Source organism: Gorilla gorilla, chromosome 18, assembly GCF_029281585.2.
Source record: "Gorilla gorilla gorilla isolate KB3781 chromosome 18, NHGRI_mGorGor1-v2.1_pri, whole genome shotgun sequence".
Classification (NCBI taxonomy): Eukaryota; Metazoa; Chordata; class Mammalia; order Primates; family Hominidae; genus Gorilla; species Gorilla gorilla.
The window spans coordinates 5,028,996-5,050,979 of record NC_073242.2 but is presented as its reverse complement, the minus strand read 5'-3'; the positions used below and the strand labels follow the sequence as shown (position 1 = coordinate 5,050,979).

Below are 21,984 nucleotides of genomic sequence, written 5' to 3'. Positions count from 1 at the left end.
GTGACCCCATAGCCCAGGGAGCCCACAGCCCAGGGAGCCCATGCCCCAGGTGGGGTGCATCTGGCCATATTCAGCCCTGAGTGTCCAAACCGTGTAGGGGCCTCTGTCCCTGGCTTCATGGGGGCCGCCCTGAGACTCCAGGGTCTGAGGATGCTTGGCCAGGCCCTGGCTGTGGGGGGCTTTGCCAGCCTCACCAGCTCCCCTCTGATCCAGCTGTGGCTGAGGACCTGCGGCTGCCTGGGGTTCAGGGCCCTAGGCCCCCATCTCTGACCAGATACAGCCCCTGCCCCTCCCGACCCAGGGAGCTTCCGGCCGGGGGCCCTGGGTGCGCCCGCCCTCGTGGCTCAGAACCCCAGGGCCGGACCTGCAGAGGGTGGGGGTTCTGCCGCTCCTGGCTGTGGCTGCAGCGCCCTCTGCCGCATGCTGTGGAATGGCCGGGGCCTGCGGAGGGAAGGGTGGGAGCCAACCTGGCCTGGGGTCTGGGCACTGCAGGCCTCCATCTTGCGGGTCTCAGCAGGGATGGGGTCACCCGGGGCCCCGAGGGAACTCCAGTGGAGGACCCAGAAGGGCCTCTGGGCCCCTGTGTTCTGTCCTGAAAGGCGCAGGTGGCAGGAAATGGCCAGCCCAGGCTTCGGGCGCAGGTGGTCCTCAGCTCGCTCTGTTACCGGCCTCGTCGGTGCTGGTGACTGTCCTGGACGCCAAGGGTGAGGAAATGAGACCCAGCCCCCCGTGAAGGAGGCGTGTGCGGGGGCTCGGCGGGCAAGCCTCGGGAAGCGGAAGGGGTTCCCGCGGAGCAGACAGCCTGGAAACACCGGCCCTGTGATGGCCCCAAGACGTCCGCGCCCGAACCCCCAGCACCGACACAGCTGAGGGACGGCGGGCGTGGCTAAGCGAAGGACCTGGAGACAGGCGGTCACCTGGTGGATCCTTGTTCGAGGGAGGCAGGAGGCTGAGAGGATGGAAGAGGCCATGCTGCTGGCTTTGGAGCTGGAGGCAGCGGCCAGGAGCCGGGACGCGGGAGCCTCTGGATGCTGGAGGGGGGTGAGCCGTGGCCGCCTGAACCTCGGCGCTTCCCCCGCCCCTGGAGAGAAAGCCTCAGAGGGGTGACCTGCTTCCCCAGAAAGGCCGCACGCTTCTCCCGCCCCAGGGCCCTGGGTTTTCCCGCTGTCCTCTGACTCAGGTGCTAGGAGCCTGCCTGTGACCCCGCCCGTGACCCCACCTGTCCTGGAGCTGTCTGGATGCTTGTCTCTGCCTGACAGGAGACCACAGAGAAAACCCCAGTCTGGAATGGAAAATTCTAGAGTGGGCGCAAACCAGAGCAGACAGGCATTTGGGAGGAGGTGCTGGGGCAGAGCAGTGTGGGACTGTCATGGACACCCGGGGAGCTGGCCTGAGGCTCAGGGGTGACAGTGCCACTGCACCGGTCCAAGCAGGCAGCGAAGGGGAACCCAGGGGTGGCCGGAGGGGCGAGGATGGGATATGGTGACCCCCTGGGGGACGGGTGGATGAATGAGCTCCTCGCTAATTAGCCCCCTACCCCTGAGTTCTGAGACTCAGGAGGCCTTCAGGAGGAGGTGACTGCGGTTTCCGGTGAGGCTGGGTGGGGCAGCAGCCTCTGGGGCATCTGGGATGGTGGAGAAATGCACGTCCCACACCACTGCCTGCCTGTGTCCTGCCTGGGGTGGGGCGGGCGGCCGGGCCAGGCCGAGGAGCACAGGAGGCCCCGGCAGTGGGGCTGGGCCCGAGCGTCTTCCAGCATCTGCGGCCAGCGCGCCTCTCGTCGGGGGGCAGCATCGGGCCCAACCGAGCTCCCGGCCCCCAGCCCCGCCGGCTCCCACCCTTGCTGTGGGGCCTCAGGCCCGGGAGAAAGGCGCTGCCCTTCCGAGTGCAGCATGCCTGCTGTGCCCGCGGACCCCATATTGATCTTCCTGGAGAAAATCAATAGCTCCAATATGCCAACTCTCAAGAGGCTCTGCGGCTAGTCACCCGCCATTAGGCACACGAGGGCTGCAGCCTCCGCCGCCCATTAGCGGGACATTAGGCCTCCCACGAAATTTCTCTGTGTGCTTTGAGATAATGAAGGCCGAGGTGTTGGTTTACGTCCCTGGGGGAGGGGGAGGATGACAGCAGCTTTCTGGGCAGGGCCAGTGCCAGCTCCACATGGACTCACCAAGGAGAGCAGGGCCCCGGGGACACAGGCGCCCCGGCACATCCGGCTGTGGCTTTTCCCACCCGGGTCAAGCAGACACACAGCATTCGGGGGGCCGGGGGGAGTCAACGCCCACCAGTCAATGGCCACTGGGGGCAGATGGGCACCACGGGAGCCGGCGGTGCGCTCACGCCTGGAGTCCCAGCTCCTCCAAAGTGTTATATTAGATTTAGTCGTTAGAAGAGATAGTAGATTTAGGGCCCACCCTGGTCCAGAAGGGCCTCGTCTTAACTGATGACATTGGCAAAGACCCTGTTTCCAGACAAGGTCAAGTTATTGTGTTCTGAGGGGACGTGAATTTGGGGCACTGTTGAACCCGGGGTGGCATCTTCCAGTCCTCACAGTGGGCTGAGTGGGATGGGGAATGCCCATTTCACACTCTTCCCAGGTGTCTCATTTCTGTTTGAGACCGAGATTAACTTGGTGGCCTGGCCCCTCAGAGGCTGGCCCGCCCTCCGAGTGAAGCCTCAGCCCCTGCCTGTACCTTCCAGCTCTGCCCCTGACTCTGCTGTCCTGGGGCAGCTCGTGCTCAACTGCCCAAAACCACGACAACCAGGCAGGTGCACCAGCCCAACCCAAAGGCTCCATGGCTAACCAGAGGGCCCTTCGATTTCCACATCCTTCAGGAAGCCCCCCGGGCTGCACACCAGGATGAGGCCGACCAGTCCTCCCCAACCACACTTTGAGCCCCCTCCTCCCACAACAGTGGGTGCTCCCAGGTCCCTACAGGGGGATTGGTTTGGCAGTGATTCCAGGTGGGGTTCTGGGGTAGAACAGGTGGGGCAGAGCCCGGTGAGGAGGACCTGGGCAAACAGGTGCCTCTGTTGACACAGCAGCCCCAAACACAGTCTGGGGCCGGGCCGCCCAGGTGTTGCTGAGCTCAGGACACCTCCAGCCCCCCTTCCTGGCCTTGATGCCAAGAGCTCCTGGGGGAACAGAACTGGTCCCAGATCTGGCGCTTCTTCTGCTGGGAAGCAGGTGCAGGAGCCGGTGCTCCAGAGGCGAGCAGATTCTGGCTCAGGGGAAGGGGCTTGTCCAGGGCCACCCAGCCACACACAGTGCAGCAGATGGGCCGAGGTCCCCGCCACCACCCGGGCGACAGGAGGGGTGACCTGCACCGGAAGTCAGGAGCAGGCCTTCTAGCTCCAGGGCCATCCTGAGAGGAAAGAAGCACTTCACCTTTCCCCATTCATTGGAGGCACGTCCAGGCTTCCAACTAACCTCTCTACGGGAATGAGTGTGAATTCCTCTCTGAAACTCTGGGCATAAGAAATGGCACGTTTTTGTTACATAGACATATTGCAAAAATAAAAAATAAAAAGATGAATTGGGTGTGGTGGCTCATGCCTGTAATCCCAGCACTTTGGGAAGCTGAGGCAGGCAGGTTACTTGAGGTCAGGAGTTCGAGACCAGCCTGGCCAACATGGTGAAACTATGTCTCTACTAAAAATAAAAAAATTAGCCGGGCGTGGTGGTGGGTGCCAGCAATCCCAGCTACTCGGGAGGCTGAGGCGGGAGAATCACTTGAACCCAGGAAGCAGAGGTTGCAGTGAGTTGAGATTGCACCACTGCACTCCAGCCTGGATGACAAGAGCGAGACTCCATTTCAAAAAAGATAAATAAAATAAATTTTAAAAAGATGAAAACACACACACACACACAGAAATGACATGTTTTCTTTCTTTTTTTTTTTTTTTTCCTGAGACAGTGTCTTGCTCTGTCGCTCAGGCTGGAGTGCAGTGGTGTGATCTTGGCTCACTGCAACTTCCACCTCCCGTGTTCAAGCAGTTCTCCCACCTCAGCCTCCCTAGTAGCTGGGACTACAGGCATGTGCCACCACGCCTGGCGAATGTTTGTATTTTTAGTAGAGACGGGGTTTCACCATGTTGGCCAGGCTGGTCTTGAACTCCTGACCTCAGGTGATCTGCCCACCTTGGCCTCCCAAAGTGCTGGGATTACAGGTGTGAACCACCGTGCCTGGCCTTATTTTCTAAATAAAAAAAAAAATTAGGCCTGGCACAGTGACTCACGCCTGTAATCCCAGCACTTTGGGAGGCCAAGGCGGGAGGATCACGAGGTCAGGAGGTCGAGACCAGCCTGGCCACTATGGTGAAACCCTGTCTCTGCTAAAAATACAAAAATTAGCTGGGCATGGTGATGGGTGCCTGTAATCCCAGCTACTTGGGAGGCTGAGGCAGGAAGAATCACTTGAACCCAGGAGGCAGAGCTTGCAGTGAGCCCAGATCGCACCACTGCACTCCAGCCTGGGCAACAGAGCGAGACTCCGTCTCAAAAAAAAAAAAAAATTACCCAGGCATGACGGCACCCACCTGCAGTCCCAGCTACTTGAGAGGCTGAGGTGGGAGGATGGCGGGAGCCCAGGAGGTCGAGGCTGCAGTGAACTATGACGGTGCCTCTGCACTCCAGCCTGGTCTTTTGAACAAGACCTTGTCTCAAACAAAAAACGGGGGGTCCCGTTGCTTTGGGGTGCTCCTTGTCAAGCCTTCATGGTGAGGGGTTAATGCAGCCGCCGGAAGGTTTCGTCCCGCCGGCTGCACAGACAAAATCAATTCACTGAGACCACAGCATTGCAGTAAAGAAAGACTTTAATTGACTTGAGGCGGGCCCCGCCACTCAGGAGACGAGTCATTACACACATCAGTCTCCCCAAAGGCGCCAAGGTTCGGGCTTTTCAGACACTGGTGAGGCTGCTCTGTCTATGGAGTAGCCATTCTTTTTTTTTTTTTTTTTTTTTTTTTTTGAGATGGAGTTGCCCAGGCCGGAGTTTAATGGTGCGATCTAGGCTGACTGCAACCCATGCCTCCCAGGTTCAGGTGATTCTCCTGCCTCAGCCTCCAGAGTAGCTGGGATTACAGGCGCCCGCCACCATGCCCTGGAGTAGCCATTCTTTTACTCCTTTACTTGCCTAATAAACTTGCTTTCACTTTACTCTGTGGACTTGACGTGACTTCTTCCTTGCGTGAGATCCAAGAACCCTCTCTTGGGGTCTGGATCAGGACCCCTTTCCTGTAACATATTTCTGGGGAACCACAGAAGAGACTGTCGTGTGGAAGCCCCCTTCCCAAAGGCTAACTTTGGGAAAGTGTTGGGGTCCTGTAACATCTTTCTGGTGAACCCTGAAGGGACAATACTCAGGGGACCCCAGACCCAAAGGAAATAGAAGACTCTGCAGCCCTGATTGGACGACTCTGGGTAAGTGGCAGGTCTCCGGTAAAGAATGGGAGTGGGGCCGGGGCACAGTGGCTCACACCTGTAATCCCAGCACGTTGGGAGGCCGAGGTGGGTGGATCACGAGGTCGGGAGATCGAGACCATCCTGGCTAACACGGTGAAACCCCGTCGCTACTAAAAAATACAAAAAAAGTTAGCCTGGCTAACACGGTGAAACCCCGTCGCTACTGAAAAATACAAAAAAATTAGCCAGGCGTGGTGGCAGGCACTTGTGGTCCCGCTACTCGGGAGGCTGAGGCAGGAGAATGGCATGAACCCGGGAAGTGGAGCTTACAGTGAGCTGAGATCGCGCCACTGCGCTCCAGCCTGGGCGACAGAGCAAGACTCCGTCTCAAAAACATAAAATAAAAAATAAAGAATGGGAGTAGGGTAGAGGCCCAGTATAGGGGAATTAGAGTCTCTCCTAAAACAGAGAGGGGCATGGTGGCTCACGCCTATAATCCCAGCACTCTGAGAGGCCGAGGTGGGTGGATCACTTGATGCCAGGAGTTCGAGGCCAGCCTGGGCAATATGGCGAAACCCCGTCTTTACTAAAAATACAAAAAAATTAGCGGAGTGCAGTGGCTCACTTCCCAGCACGTTGAGAGGCCAAGGTGGGCAGATCACCTGAGGTCAGGAGTTTGAGACCAGCCTGGCCAACATGGGGAAAACCCGTCTCTACTAAAAACACAAAAAAATTAGTCGGGTGTGGTGGTGCCCACATGTAATCCCAGCTACTTGGGAGGCTGAGGCCGGAGAATTGCTTGAACCTGGGAGGCACAAGTTGCAGTGAGTCGAGATCCCACCATTGCACTCCAACCCTGGCGATAAGAATGAAACTCCTCCTCAATAAATAAATAAGTAAATAAATAAAGGCTGGGCGTGGTGGCTCACGCCTATAATCCCAGCACTTTGAGAAGCCAAGGCCGGTGGATCACCTGAGGTCAGGAGTTCGAGACTAGCCTGGCTAACATGGTGAAACCCTGTCTCTACTAAAAATACAAAAATTAGCTTGGTGGTGGGCGCCTGTGGTCCCAGCCAGTCAGGAAGCTGAGGTGGGAGAATCACTTGAGCCCGGGAGGCAGAGGTCTAAGTGCCGAATGGGTTCAACTTGCCTGCTGCCTAGAGAGAGCCAATTTATCAAGACAGGGGGAGTGCAATAGAGAAAGAGTAATTCACGCAGAGCTGGCTGTGCGGGACACAGGAGTTCTATTATTACTCAAATCAGTCACCCTGAGCATTTGGGGATAGGAGTTTTTAAAGATAATTTGGAGGGTAGAGGCTTGGGAAGTGGGGAGTGCTGGCTGGTCAGGTTGGAGATGGACTCAATGTTCAGACTCTTCTGTTCCTGGCTGGCATGGCAGAACCGGTTGGGCCAGATGACCGGTCTGGGTGGTACCAGCTGATCCATCCAGGGCAGGGTCTGCTAAATATTTCAGGCACTGATCTTTGAGCTTAGGTTTTTGTTGTTGTTGTTGTTGTTGTGTTTTTTGAGACAGAGTCTTGCTCCGTCACCCAGGCTGGAGTGCAATGGCATGATCTTGGCTCACTGCAACCTCCACCTCCAGGGTTCAAGCGATTCTTCTCCTTCAGCTTCCCAAGTAGCTGGAACTACAAGCGAGCGCCACCACCCCAGGCTAATTTTTGTATTTTTAGTAGAGACAGGGTTTCACCATACTGGCCAGGCTGGTCTCAAACTCCTGACCTCATGATCCACCCAACTTGGCCTCCCAAAGTGCTGGGATTACAGGCGTGAGCCACCACACCCAGCCCGATCTTAGATTTTACAATAGTGATGTTATCCCCAGGAGCAATTTGGGGAGGTTCAGACTCTTTTTTTTTCAGACTGAGCCTCGCTCTGTCGCCTAGGCTGGAGTACAGTGGCTCCATCTCGGCTCACTGCAACCTCTGCCTCCCGGGTTCAAGCGATTCTCCTGCCTCAGCCTCCCGAGTAGCTGGGACTACAATCGTGCGCCACCACGCCCGGCTAATGTTTTGTATTTTTAGTAGAGACGGGGTTTCATCGTATTAGCCAGGATGGTCTCGATCTCCTGACCTCATGATCTGCCCGCCTAGGCCTCCCAAAGTGCTGAGATTACAGGCGTGAGCCACGGCGCCCGGCCTATTTCTAATTTTGTAGCTGATTTATTAGTCCTGCAAAGGCAGACTGGTCTTCAGGCAAGACGGGGGTCTTTTCTGGAAAGGGCTGTTGACTTTGATTCAGAGTGAAACCATGAACTGAAATCCTTCCCAAAGTTAGCTCTGCCCACGCCCAGGAATGAACCAGGACAGCTTAAAGGTGGGAAGCACGACGGAGCCCCTTAGGTCTCATCTCTTCCACTGTCATTTCCTCAGTGATAATTTTTGCAAAGGCGGTTTCAGAGGCCGCAGTGACGTGAGATCGCGCCACTGCACTCCATCCTGGGCGACAGAGAGAGTCCCTGTCTCACGAAAAGAACTAAACGGAAAAAAAAAAGAAAAAATAAGGCGGTGCCACGGCCTTCGGGGAAGCCGGCAGAGAGGTGCGGGCGCCCAGCCCAGGGCAGGCGGGCAGGGCTGAGGGCGCGGATCCCCAACCAGGCCCCGCGCACCTTCATGACGGTTCAGAACTGCTCCGAGGCAAACTCACACAACTCTCTGAGGACAACGTCCGCCCCCGCGGCGCCCGCCTCTCTTCGGGGCCAGGGACCGGGGTCTCGGTCCTATTCGAAAGGGACGGAGAACTACATTTCCCGGCATGCCATCGCGCTCTCCGGGGACGCTGGGGCCTGCGACGGAAAGAGCTCGTCGCAGCCGAACGTCATTTCCGCTGCGCTACTGGAACCACGTTCTGTAGTCGTGAGCGGAGGCCTCGTATGGCTTCCGGTTTCCGGTTTCCGGCGACGGAAGTGACGCTATCACGGCGCGCCACGGCGTCAAACGAGGAGTCAAGGCAGCAATGAATTGTGTCTTGTGTGCCCCGGCGGCCGGGTGAGCTCCTCAAGGTCTCGGAGGGCCGAGGGCAGACACCGGCGGGCGGGCGGAGCGCTTACTGCTCTCTCTCTTCCAGGGCCGTCCGGGCGCTGAGGCTTATAGGCTGGGCTTCCCGAAGCCTTCATCCGTTGTCCGGTTCCCGGGATCGGGCCCACCCTGCCGCCGAGGAAGAGGACGACCCTGACCGCCCCATTGAGTTTTCCTCCAGCAAAGCCAACCCTCACCGCTGGTCGGTGGGCCATACCATGGGAAAGGGACATCAGCGGCCCTGGTGGAAGGTGCTGCCCCTCAGCTGCTTCCTCGTGGCGCTGACCATCTGGTGCTACCTGAGGGAGGAGAGCGAGGCGGACCAGTGGCTGAGACAGGTGTGGGGAGAGGTGCCAGAGCCCAGCGATCGTTCTGAGGAGCCTGAGACTCCAGCTGCCTACAGAGCGAGAACTTGACGGGGTGCCCGCTGGGGCTGGCAGGAAGGGAGCCGACAGCCGCCCTTCGGATTTGATGTCACGTTCGCCCGTGACTGTCCTGGCTATGCGTGCGTCCTCAGCACTGAAGGACTTGGCTGGTGGTTGGGGCACTTGGCTATGCTGATCCGCGTGAAGGCGGAGCAGAATCTCAGCAGATCGGAAACTGCTCCTCGCCTGGCGCTTGATGTCCAAGGATTCCATCGGCAAGACTTCTCAGATCCTTAGGGAAGGTTTCAGTTGAGTTGCACTGTATGCTGTTGGATTTGCCAAGTCTTTGTATAACATAATCATGTTTCCAAAGCCCTTCTGGTGACACTTGTCATCCAGTGTTAGTTTGCAGGTAATTTGCTTTCTGAGATAGAATATCTGGCAGAAGTGTGAAACTGTATTGCGTGCTGCGGCCTGTGCAAGGAACACTTCCACATGTGAGTTTTACACAATAACAAATTGAAAATAAATTTTAATTTTATAATATGGGATTAGATGATTCCCTTTTTTTGCATCTAGTTTTTAAAAAGGGGGTATTTGAGCAGCTATTGTTTTTTATTTTAATCTCTTCTTGTTTACCAGAGCACGTAAGTTAGTTGCACCAGCAGCTATTTTTAAGTTTCGTTTTCCGGTCGGGCGCGGTGGCTCACGCCTGTAATCCCAGCACTTTGGGAGGCCGAGGCGGGCGGATCACGAGGTCAGGAGATCGAGACCATCCTGGCCAACACGGTGAAACCGTGTGTCTACTAAAAAATACAAAAAATTAGCCGGGCGTGGTGGCGGGCCCCTGGAGTCCCAGCTACTCCGGAGGCTGAGGCAGGAGAATGGCGTGAACCCTGGAGGCGAAGCTTGCAGTGAGTCGAGATCGCACCACTGCACTCCAGCCTGCACGACAAAGCGAGACTCCGTCTCAAAAAAAAAAAAGTTTCGTTTTCCTTTTTTTTTTTTTCCAGAGTGGGAACTGAGGAAAGAAACCTACATATATATTACCAAATAGTACCAGAAATGAGGAACTTTTGCAGTTTTCTGCAAAACTTTTTAAGCAAGGCAACAATTTTCTGAGTAGAATACAACTAGTGAGTATTTCTTTTCACAAATGATGGGCACTATTTTGGGTTACCTAAGTGATATTTTTTGTTTTGTTTTGTTTTTTATTTTGAGACAGGGTCTCACTCTGTCTCCCAGACTGGAGTGCAGTGGCACAATTTTGGCTCACTGCAACCTCTTGTCTCCTGGGTTCAAGCAATTCTTCTGCCTCAGCCTCCCGAGTAGATGGAACTACAGGCTTGTGCCACCACACCCGGATAATTTTTAAATTTTCAGTAGAGACGGGGTTTTGGCATGTTGGCCAGGCTGGTCTCAAACTCCTGACTTCAAGTGATCTCTCCTCCTCGGCCTCTCACAGTGCTGGGATTACAGATGGGAGCCACCGCGCCCGGCCCCAGATTGTTTTCTCTTTTTTTTTTTTGAGATGGAGTCTTGCTCTGTCACCTAGGCTAGAGTACAGTGGCTCCATCTTGGCTCACTGCAACCTCCACCTCCTGGGTTCAAGCGACTCTCCTGCCTCAGCCTCCAGGGTAGCTGGGATTACAGGTACGCACCACCACACCCGTCTAATTTTTGTATTTTTAGTAGAGACGGGGTTTCACCATGTTGGCCAGGCTGGTCTCAGATTCCTGACCTCACGTGATCTGCCCGCCTTGGCCTCCCAAAGTTCTGGGATTATAGGCATGAGCCACTGCGCCCGGTCAATTGTTTTCATACATATATACCTATACATGTTTCAAAGACATGCAGCAGATACTAAGTGCTTCCAGGGCAGCGATCTGGGAGGGCTTTTCCAGTTGCTGACCTCACACCTGTGCCGTGGACAGACCCAAGGCCAGCTGGGGATGGTGGGCGGATCTTCCCTATTCCTGGAGTTTTCAAAGGATGGCAACAGAGCAGGTTGACAGGTGAACAGTTAATTCAGTACAGTTAGTATTTATTATTATTTTTTGAGATGGAGTCTTGTTCTGTTGCCCAGGCTGGAGTGCAATGGTACAGCCTTGGCTCACTGCAACCTCCGCCTCCCGGGTTCAAGCAATTCTCCTGCCCCAGCCTCCTGAGTAGCTGGGATTACAGGCGCACCACCAAGCCCGGCTAATTTTTGTATTTTTAGTAGAGACAGGGTTTCACCATTTTGGCCAGGCTTGAACTCCTGACCTTAGGCAATCTGCCCACCTCGGCCTCCCAAAGTGCTGGGATTACAGGCAGGAGCCACTGCACCCAGTTGTATTTAACTATTTTTGTAGTGTGTTTGTCTTGTTTTCCCAACTGGGCTGTAGCTTTTATTTTCCCCAGGGTACATGGCACACTGACCTCCCCAGATAAGCATTTGAGAGGGAGACCATTGTAAGCATGCTAGAACAGATGCAGCTGCAGCGATTCCTAAGATGACAAATGGCTGGGCAGGAGGTGGAAACTGTTTTTTCTTTTTTTGGTTTTTTTTGAGATGGAGTCTCGCTCTGTCACCCAGGCTTGAGTGTGGTGGCACAATCGCGGCTCACAGCAACCTCTGCCTCCCGGGTTCAAGCAGTTCTCCTGCCTCAGCCTCCTGAGTAGCTGGAATTACAGGCGTGCACCACTGCCCCCAGCTATTTTTTTTGTATTTTCAGTAGAAACGGGGTTTCACCATGTTGGCTAGGCTGGTCTTGAACTCCTGACCTCAGGTAATCCACCCACCTTGGCCTCCCAAAGTGTTAGGATTACAGGTGTGAGCCACTGCACCCAGCCGGAAATTGTTTTAAAACAAAAATTCTTGAACGGGCGCAGTGGCTCACGCCTGTAATCCCAGCACTTTGGGAGGCCGAGGCGGGCGGATCATAAGGTCAGGAGATCGAGACCATCCTGGCTAACATGGTGAAACCCCGTCTCTACTAAAAATACAAAAAATTAGCCAGGCGTGGTGGCGGGCGCCTGTAGTCCCAGCTACTCAGGAGGCTGAGGCAGGAGAATGGCTTGAACCCAGGAGGTAGAGCTTGCAGTGAGCTGAGATCATGCCACTGCACTCCAGGCTGGGCGACAGAGTGAGACTCTGTCTCAAAAAAAAAAAAAAAAAAAAAAAAAAAATTCTTTCAAGGAAGATGTTAACCAAACTATCTCAAAAAAAAAAAAAAATTCTTTCAAGGAAGATGTTAACCAAACCATCTCAAAAAAAAAAAAAAAATTCTTTCAAGGAAGGTGTTAACCAAATGGTCACGTCTAAGCTGATGAACTGTCTATATAACTCTGGTACCACCCTAGACTTTAAAGGACATTTCTTCCAAAGCATGAAAAAACATGATACTTTCAATCCTTAAGTCTTACATCAGTTTCCTTTGATTTCTTCAAGGAAGATGCCCCCAGGGTGTGGAGGAACAGCAGGCGTCTTCACTCATACCTTTACAGCAAAGATCCCCAAATTCCTAAACCCTAAGGCTCCAAATCTGTTTCTTAGCTTTAGCAGGCTCCCTAGACACCTCTGCTGGACAGCCCACAGGCTCCTTAAACTCCAAAATGGAATTCATCTCCCCCAAACCTGTTTCTTCTCCCTTGTTCTGTATCCCTGCAAGCCAGAGACCTGGGCGTCACCCTAGACTCCCTTTCCATTCCTGGCACCTTGGGAGTCTTCAAGATCTGTTTATTCGTCTCTGAAGAATTTGCAGGCCCTGTCCTTCCTGCTTGACTTCATTTTCCTGCTTGACTTAACTTGAAAATATGTTCTTCATTATCATTTTAAGATTTAAATGTAATGTTCGTAGAGATAATTCATTAAGAAAATGTGATCCTGGCTGGGCGCGGTGGCTCACGCCTGTAATCCCAGCACTTCGGGAGGCTGAGGCAGGTGGATCACCTGAGGTCGGGAGTTCGAGACCAGCCTAACTAATGTGGAGAAACCCCGTCTCTACGAAAAATAAATTAGCTGGGCGCGGTGGTGCATGCCTGTAATCGCAGCTACTCAGGAGGCTGAGGTAGGAGAATTCCTTGAACCTAGGAGGCGGAGGTTGCAATAGTGAGCCGAGATCGTGCCATTGCACTCCACTCTGGGCAACAGGAGCAAAACTCCTTCCTCCCCCCGTCCCCGCCAAAAGAAAAAGAAAATGTGAACCTATGAAGAAATTTATCCTACCAGCAAATGATAGTTTTTGTTGTTTTACAGTATTAATATTAAAAAAAACCCTGAGATACTTGGAACAAATCTGTAGGAAGTGATTTGCTTTCAACCCAAATGGGCACATTTTTCTTTTCGTTTTTTTTTTTTTTTTTTTTTGAGACGGAGTCTTGCTCTGTTGCCCAGGCTGGAGTGCAGTGGCGCGATCTCGGCTCACTGCAAGCTCCGCCTCCTGGGTTCAAGCGATTCTCCTGCCTCAGCCTCCTGAGTAGCTGGGACTACAGGTGCCCACCACCACGCCCGGGTAATTTTTTTTTTTTTTTTTTGTATTTTTAGTAGAGACGGGGTTTCACCGTGTTAGCCAGGATGGTCTCGATCTTCTGACCTCGTGATCCGCCCACCTCGGCCTCTCAAAGTGCAGGGATTATAGGCGTGAGCCACCGCGCCCGGCCAATGGGCACATTTTTCATATCACTAAAAATTTCTTTTTTATTTTTTGAGACAGGGTGTTACTCTGTCACCCAGGCTGGAGTGCAGTGGCGCAATTTCGGCTCACTACTAAACCTCCGCCTCCCGGGTTCCACGCCATTCTCCTGCCTCAGCCTCCGGAGTAGCAGGAATTACAGGCGCAAGCCACCACACCCCACTAATATTTTTGTATGTTTAATAGAGACGGGGTTTCACTGTTGGCCAGGCTGTTGTCAAACTCCCGAACTCAGCTGATCCGCAGGCCTCGGCCTCCCAAAGTGCTGGGATTACAGGCGTGAGACACCGCGCCCGGCCTCCTACCACTAAAAATTCTTAGGAAGCACTGTTTCAAATCACGCAGAGCACTTAGAGTTTTCCCCTTTCTCAGCTACTGCGCTGTTGGGGGAGGGGGGCCCTCAAGCGTTTGCAAAATAACTGTGATAATTACCTTTGTAGATAAATCTCTGAGTATAAGTTTTTGAGGTCAGGGTTCGAAATGGAACAAATTCCTTTCTACAAAGGCCAGGACCCCTTGGCCCTTCCGCCCGGTGCCTGGCTCCCCCTGACATCAGCCTCTTGGTTCGTTTGTGGAAGAGCAGCTCTATTGAGATACAACTCTTGTGATTAATTCATGTAAAATACACGGTTATGTCGGGTCATGTCACAGCAGGGGCGACCATCGCGGGACCCACGCGCGGCCCCGGCCAGGACCAGCGTCCCGGGCCGGGGGCTGCAGGGCAGGGCAGGGCAGGGCGGGGCGCGGGGCTGGGGCGGGGTCTGCGGGCCGGGGGCGGGGCTGCGGGGGGCGCGGGGCTGGGGCGGGGCCGGGGTCTGCGGGCTGGGGGCGGGGCCGCGGGGGGCGTGGCCGCGGGGGCGCGCGGGGATATCCGGGGGCGGGGGCGCCGGCGCGGCGCATGCGCGCTGCATTGTTTTGACTGAAAATGCCGTCGGTTTCGAAAGCGGCGGCAGCGGCGCTGAGCGGGTCCCCCCCGCAGACGGAGAAGCCGACCCACTACAGGTCAGCGCCCGTCCGGCCTGCGGCCCCCCGCCCGCGCCCGGTGCAGCTCGGAGCTTCCCGCCGGGGCTCGCGCCGCCTCCGCCGCCCCTTCGCCGCCCCCGCGCCCCCCGGCCTCCGCGCCGCGCCTGGGCTGGGGGGGCCACGACCCTCTGCTCTCGGCGGCCTCCGCCTGAGGTCGGAGCGCGGCGCCCATGGTCTGGGATGGCACCTGGTTCCGGGGTCCACGCGCCTCTGGGGAGGGAGGAACGCCCCGGGGTTGGAGGTTGCGCGTGGGCTCGGGAACCGGGACCCTCTGCTCCGGCTGCCGACCCTGAGGTCACAGCGGGTCGCCCAGGGTCCAGGGTGGCGCTTGGGCTTGGGGACCAGGGTCAGCGCCTGGGCTACGAGGTCGGGTGAGGGTCGCGTCTGGAGTCGGGATGGGGGTGGGCGCAGCGCCTGGGGCCCGCCGGTAATCTGAGTACGGGTCGACCCTGGGTTGAGGCTCCTGAGGCCGGTGGGTCCCGCCGCCCACGAGTCCGAGTCCCTGGAGGTGCTGCCGGAAGCGAGCCGCGGCGCTGTCTGTGTTTGTAGGTACCTGAAGGAGTTCAGGACGGAGCAGTGCCCCCTGTTTTCACAGCACAAGTGCGCGCAGCACCGGCCGTTCACCTGCTTCCACTGGCACTTCCTCAACCAGCGGCGCCGCAGGCCCCTCCGCAGGCGCGACGGCACCTTCAACTACAGCCCCGACGTGTACTGCTCCAAGTACAACGAAGCCACCGGCGTGTGCCCCGACGGCGACGAGTAAGCGGCCGCGAGGGGGCGCCGCTGCCTGGGCGGAGGTGGGGGGCCTCCACCCGGAGATGCGGCCGGGACCCTCAGCGGACGCCTTGGTGTCCGTACCTGGCTCCCTGCAGAGGGAGTCGTAATTATACGCTGAAGTTTTCTAGTGACCAGGGATGCTGGGGAGGCATTTCCTATTCTCAGGCCAGTTCCCGAGGCATTATGTGTGTTTTAGGGGTAACCCTTGTGTGACTCAAACCAATTTTGCTTCACCTCCCACTTTTTTTTGTTTGTTTTTTGAGACGGAGTTTCACTCTTGTTGCTCTGGCTGTAGTGCAATGGCATGATCTCGGCTCACTGCAGCCTCTACCTCCCAGGTTCAAGTGATTCTCCTGCCTCAGCCTCCGGAGTAGCTGGGATTACAGGCATGTGCCACCATGCCCAGCTAATTTTTTATTTTTAGTAGAGACAGGGTTTCTCCATGTTGGTTAGGCTGGTCTCGAACTCCCAACCTCAGGTGATCCACCCACCTCGGCCTCCCAAAGTGATGGGATGACAGGCATGAGCCACCGTGCCCGGCCCCACTTTTTTTTTTTTTTTTTTTTGAGACAGGGTCTTGCTCTGTCACTGGGGCTGGAGTGCAATGATGGGATATGGCTCACTGCAGCCACCAACTCCTAGGCTCAGGTGATCTTCCCTTCTCAGCCTCCCAAGTAGCTGGGACTACAGGCTCATGCCATGCCAGCTAATTTTGCATAGTTTTTGTAGGGATGGGGTCTCACTGCATTGCCCAGGCTGGTCTTGAACTTCTGGGCTCAAGCAATCCTCCTGCTTCAGCCTCCCGAAGTGCTGGGATTCCAGGTGTGAGCCACTGTGCCTAGCTGTTTCCCACTCTGATTTGACACAGTTCCTGCGTCAGAACCAACCTCTGGCCAAGTGCCTTGTTTTGTGTTTCTATAGAGACAGGGTTCTTGCTGTAGCCTGGTCTGGTCTCAACCTCCTGGGCACAGCGATCCTCCCTCCTTGGCCTCCCAAAGTACTGGGATTCCAGGCATGATCCACTGCGCCTGGCCAGGTTTTGAAGCGTTTTGTAGTGGTCGGTTGCTTTCCACGCAGAGAGCTTGTTAGAATATTCACGCTGTAGAATATATCTGGGATGTTTCCTCCTTGATGTTTACGTATTTATTTTAATTTTAAGACAGTAAAGTTTTTATGTGCAGGCTCATTTATGTAGCATCGAGACTGAGTCTCGCTCTGTCGCCCAGGTTGGAGTGCAGTGACTTGATCTTGGCTCACTGCAACCTCTGCCTTGTCCAGGTTTAAGTGACCTGCCTCAGCCTCCTGAATAGCTGGGATTACAGGCACCCGCCACCACGCCTAGCTAAGTTTTTGTATTTTTAATAGAGATGGGGTTTCGCCACGTTGGCGAGGCTGGTCTCGAACTCCTGACCTCAGGTGATTCTCCCTCCTTGGCCTCCCAAAGTGCTGGGATTACAGGCGTGAGCCACCACGCCTGGCCCCTATGTAGCACTTTTAAAGTTAAGAAATCAAGGTTTTGTTTTGGTTGATTTTTTCCTTTTTTTACAAGGTTCCTAATAGTGTTATGAACAGATGTCTTTATTCTGAAGTATGCAAAATGGGAAAACAGGGAAAATACAAGTCAGATTACATATTCACAGACTGGCGGGAGGTGGTATCAGGTTCTACTTGCTTCCTGTGGGCTGCTGGCAGAGGGTGGAGGGCGGAGGGTGGTCCATTCCTGCCTAGGGGTGAGACAGCAGCAGTTGCAGTCTTGAAGTCTTCATCCCCTCATCTTTTGGAAGGAGCTGATTCTCCAGGGACCTTCCTGTTGAAGGCTGCTTTCAGCACGGAGACCCTTGTGAAGTCTGTTTTCCTTTATTTTGTCAACAGTGCTTAGCCTAGGGGATAAATTAAAAAAAAATTTTTTTTTAAGGATGCTAGAAACTTTAAATACTGAAATGTTTTTAATTGTACATTAGTTAAATAGTGTTTGTTTTGTTTTTGTTTTGAGACGAAGTCTCTGTCACCCAGGCTGGAGTGCAGTGGCGCCATCTCAGCTCACTGCAACCTCCGCCTCCCAGGTTCAAGGGATTCTCCTGCCTCAGCCTCCCGAGTAGCTGGGATTACAGGCGCGTGCCACCACACCCAGCTAATTTTTGTATTTTTAGTAGAGATGGGATTTCTACATGTTGGTCAGACTGGTCTTGAACTTCTGACCTCGTGATCTGCCCGCCTCGGCGTCCCAAAGTGCTGGGATTACAGGCACGAGCCACCGCGCCCGGCTGTTTTTGTTTTCTGAGACAGGGTCTTGCTCTGTCCCCTGGGCTGGAGTGCAGGGGCGTGAACACGGCTCACTGCAACTTGAACCTCCAGGGCTCAAACCATCTTCCTGCCTCAGCCTCCTGAGCAGCTGGGAGCACAGGAGTGCTCTGTCACTCCTGGCTAATTTATTTTATTTTATTTATTATTTTGTTTTTGAGACCGAGTCTCACTCTGGTTGCCCAGGCTGGAGTGCAGTGGTACGATCTCAGCTCACTGCAGCCTCTACCTCCTGGGCTCAAGTGATTCTCCCACTTCAGCCTCTGGAGCTATAGACTCTCTACACCACGCCTGGCTAATTGTTTTTGTATTTTTAGTAGAGAAGCGGTTTTGCTACGTTGTCCAGGCTGGTCTCAGTCTCAAACTCCTGGACTCAAGAGATCCTCCCACCACAGCCTCCCAGAGTGCTAGGATTACAGTTGTGAGCCACCACACACCTCGGCTCATTTTTAATTTTTTTGTAGATATGGAGTCTCAGCGTGTTACCGGCCTCAAGCGATCTTCCCACCTTGGCCTCTCCAACGTGCAGGGATTATAAGTGCAAACCACCACACCCGGCCATAGTGTTGTTAAGGCAGGTTGATGCCTAAACTTGAAATAATGTAGTCAGCCCATTTTGGTTAGGATGCTGATGTACTTCAAGGCGGTTCTGAAAGTGCGTAATTGAATTGCTTTTTAAGCCACTGTTTTCTGCAAATGGGGCTTTCAAAGGCAGGTATTTGTCTAGTTGGTGTCTGGGCTCAGCCCCTGATTTTGCTTGGTCAAGCCCCTTATCTGCCCAGACCTGGGATCCTGAGTTTCAAGTAGGGCCACTGCTGCTTAACTCTGGTGTGGGGGTCCTGGAAGTGTGAAGACGAGCACCCAGCCTGTCTGACCCCACTCCAGTGTTGAATACAGGGCACTGATTGGCAGCACTCTATGTCACCCAGGCTGGAGTGCAGTGGCGTGATCTCGGCTCACCGCAACCTCCACCTCCCGGGTTCAAGCAATTCTCCTGCCTCAGCCTCCCAAGTAGCTGGGATTACAGGCATGCGCCACCACGCCCGGTTAATTTTGTATTTTTAGTAGAGACGGGGTTTCTCCATGTTGGTCAGACTGGTCTCGAACTCCTGACCTCAGGTGATCCACCCGCCTCGGCCTCCCAAAGTGCTGGGATTACAGGCGTGGGCCACTGTGCCCGGCCAGGTGATGCTTTTAACGCATAAAGATAAAGCATCTTTTTCTCTTTTTTTTTTTTTTTTTTCTGAGACAGGGTCTTGCTTTGTCACCTAGGCTGGAGTGCAGTGGTGCCATCACAGCCCACTGCAGCCTCGACCTCCCGGACTTAAGCAGTCCTCCCACCTTAGCCTTCCAAAGTGCTGGGATTACAGGTGTGCAGCCCTGCACCCGGCGAGAAAGCATCTTTTCATAACTGTTTCTTTTTTTGGAGATGGAGTCTCGCTCTCGCTTTATGTACCAGACTGGAGTGCAGTGGTGCGATCTGGGCTCGTGTATCCTCTGCCTCCTGGGTTCAAGCAATTATTGTACCTCAGCCTCCTGAGTAGCTGGGATTACAGGCATGTGCCACCATGCCTGGCTAATTTTTGTGTTTTTAGTAGAGATGGGTTTCACCATGTTGGCCAGGCTGGTCTTGAACTCCTGACCTCAGGTGATCCGCTAGCCTTGGCCTCCAAAAGTGCTGGGATTACAGACATGAGCCACCATGAGCCACCGCGCCCGGCCTCGTAAGTTTTTGTTCCGGAGTCTGGGTGTCTTGGTGTGGACTCAGCCTCACTGCTGGGCTCAGGGTGGTATCCAGTTCTTACAGGGACGGACAGTGCTGCAGTAAGTGCCTGCCTCTAGGTGGTCACTTCAAGCTGTGCTCAAGTAGCAGTTCCATAACATCATTACAAAAATATTAGCCTGCTGTCTGAATGGCTTACAGTTTATAATTGAGGGGGGTAAGTGGGGCTAAGATGCTTGTTTGGTGTTTTGTTTTGGATGCCTGGGTATATGCACACATAATAAGGAAATTTCCTTATTTTATTTAAGATTTTGTTTGTAGCGTGTGAATGACTTGCTTCAACCGGCCCTTTAGGAGGTGTCTGACAGGCTGCCTCCCCTGAGAATCTCTCCTCCGTAATTACCCTTCATTCCACGGGAGTGGGACTTTCTCATCGCTGAACAAAGGGAATAGCCAGTTTGTCCTATTGAAGTACCCGTTCTGGTTCTCATTAAGGGTTGCCTCGGAATTTGTAAATAGAGGAACGTTCAGAATAAGGACAGGGCCTTCCTTATTCATTGGTTCATCAGTTTTAAAATTTCTATTTTGGCTGGGCGTGGTGGCTCACGCCTGTAATCCCAGCACTTTGGGAGGCCGAGGCGGGCAGATCACGAGGTCGGGAGATCGAGACCATCCTACATGGTGAAACCCCGTCTCTACTAAAAATACAAGAAAATTAGCTGGGCGTGGTGGCGGGCGCCTGTAGTCCCACCTACTTGGGAGGCTGAGGCAGGAGAATGGCGTGAACCTGGGAGGCGGAGGTTGCAGTGAGCCGAGATCGCGCCACTGCACTCCAGCCTTGGCGACAGAGTGCAAAAAAAAAAAAAAAAAAAAAATTTCTATTTTGGGTGTTGATACTACCAACCTGTTATTTTACACATGAATGTGTATCAGAGAGCAGAGACCCTTAGCCCGTATCAGGCGTTGCTCTTGGTTGTGGCTGGAGGTGCTGGGGCTGAGCTGTGGGGCAGAGCAGGACTGGGACCCCAGGAGGGCCCCCCGCTGCTGGCGTCTCCTTTCCACGGCAGGCTGGCACTTCGCTCCACCCCTGCCTGCTCAGTTGCTGCCTCTGTCAGCCCCCCCGGGGGCAGCCCCACCGGCACCAGCTCCTCCGGGCGCCTCTGCCGTCACCCCTCCCTCCGTGGAGGGTGAGCTCCTCCAGCCCCTGCTGTCATCTCTTCTCTCTTCCTCATCCTATGGCTCCCCAGGTCACTTCTTGGCGTCCTCCCCTATCTTCTGTGGGCACCCCCTCCGGTGCCTGCCCCCGTGCGTGCCCCCACTGTGCACTCTTTCCTAGGTGGGTGGCTGCCCCTTGTTGCACCCCACGCCGTGCCGGTCCTGTGGGCATCAGCGGGAACTCGGCCCCGCCCCGCCCCGCTCGGGAAAGGCCTTTTGTTCCGCGGGACACGCCCCTCCGCTGCGCGCCCGCGATTGGCTGTCCCGGGTCACGTGTAAAGCCCCGCCCCCGTGGGAACCGTCCTGGTCGTGGGGGCGGGGCAGCTCCCATGTGGGCGTGGTCTTGAGGCCGCCGAGCTGTAGCTGAGGGGCAGGCGCTTGCTTTTCTCTTTAAACAGATTGTGGTAAAGAAATAGAAAAGGCGCCCCGCGGGACCCCGGGCCTCTCCAGGGTCCATCTTTTTTTTGTTTTTCTTTTGAGCCAGGATCTGGCTCTGTCTCCCAGGCTGGAGTGCGGTGGCTCGATCTTGGCTCACTGCAACCTCTGCTTCCTGGACTCAGCTGATCCTCCTGCCTCAGCCTCCGGAGTACCCAAGCGATCCATATGCCTAGGCTTCCCAGAGTCCTGAGATTACAGGCGTGAGGCACCATGCCCAGCCTCTAGGCCTATTTTCATTGGGAAAAAAAAAATCCACGTGGCCTGCAGCTGTGTAGCCACAGAACGAGTGGCCATCTGCCAGCCCACCCCTGTCCAGAAGAGCGCTCCTGCACTGTGGCCCTGCAGCCACCCTGGGTCTCTTATTCTCAGAAAAAACGGGCTCGCGCCATTCCTGTGGTGCAACTTTTCCAGATTGACACACAGACACAGGTTTGTCTTTTTTTTTTTTTTTTTTTTTGATAGGGCCTCACTCTGTCGCCCAGGCTGGAGTGCAGTGGTGTGATCTTGGCTCAGTGCAACCTCAACCTCCTGAGCTGAAGTGATCCTCCCACCTCAGCCTCCAAAGTAGCTGGGACCATAGGCGCACACCACCACGCCCAGCTGAATTTTTGTATATTTTGTAGGGATGGGGTCTTGCTGGTTTCGAACTCCTGGGCTCAAGTAATCCACCCACCTGTCCTCCCAAAGTGCTGGGATTACAGGAATGAGCCACTGCGCCCGGCCTCTGTCTTCTTTCCAGAGCTCTGTTTGGCGGTGTCACCTGACAGACCTGACACTTCCCGCTTGCCCTGTGCGCCTCCCCAGGCCTCTGTCCTCTGGCAGGTGCAGAACTCCTGACTGGATGGGTCCGGGGTGTGCCTAGCTGGGTCTCCACTGTGCATTCTGTGAATAACTGGTGGGAGGAGAAACTTTTCCAAGTATCCATTTCTAAGATTAACTGTTGCTGCTTGTATCTGGCGGGTCTGGAGTGTGATCTTTTTTCTTTCTTTCTTTCTTTTTTTTTTTTTGAGATGGAGTCTCCCTCTGT

General features: G+C 54.7%; 2 protein-coding genes and 1 long non-coding RNA gene across 17 annotated transcripts in view; 2 read left to right on the top strand and 1 right to left on the bottom strand.

The window, feature by feature from the left end:
- The first annotated feature begins 7,960 nt into the window (after positions 1 to 7,960).
- Positions 7,961 to 9,355, top strand: UQCC4 (ubiquinol-cytochrome c reductase complex assembly factor 4). The gene is made up of 2 exons (XM_019011390.3): positions 7,961 to 8,409; positions 8,489 to 9,355. The coding sequence occupies exons 1-2, from the start codon at positions 8,378 to 8,380 to the stop codon at positions 8,853 to 8,855; spliced, it is 399 nt and encodes a 132-aa protein (XP_018866935.3). The 5' UTR covers positions 7,961 to 8,377; the 3' UTR covers positions 8,856 to 9,355.
- A 4,988-nt stretch (positions 9,356 to 14,343) lies between these two features.
- UNKL (unk like zinc finger) overlaps positions 14,344 to 21,984 on the top strand; it is a 51,186-nt gene continuing 43,545 nt past the window's right edge. For 5 of the 15 annotated variants that reach the window (XM_063699882.1, XM_055364887.2, XM_063699881.1 and 2 more), the window contains exons 1-2: positions 14,391 to 14,482; positions 15,053 to 15,262. In XM_063699882.1, the coding sequence (XP_063555952.1) occupies positions 14,406 to 14,482; positions 15,053 to 15,262 (287 nt within the window). In that variant the 5' untranslated portion in view covers positions 14,391 to 14,405. Of the gene's footprint in view, positions 14,483 to 15,052; positions 15,263 to 21,984 lie in introns of all 15 variants that reach the window. The other 10 variants (XM_063699883.1, XM_055364886.2, XM_031002573.3 and 7 more) reach the window with 9 other exon arrangements.
- LOC115931019 (uncharacterized) lies at positions 16,838 to 20,709 on the bottom strand. Its single transcript, XR_004067604.3, has 2 exons — positions 20,209 to 20,709; positions 16,838 to 17,160 (listed from the first exon to the last, which is right to left on the bottom strand). It is a non-coding gene; the product is annotated as an uncharacterized lncRNA (long non-coding RNA).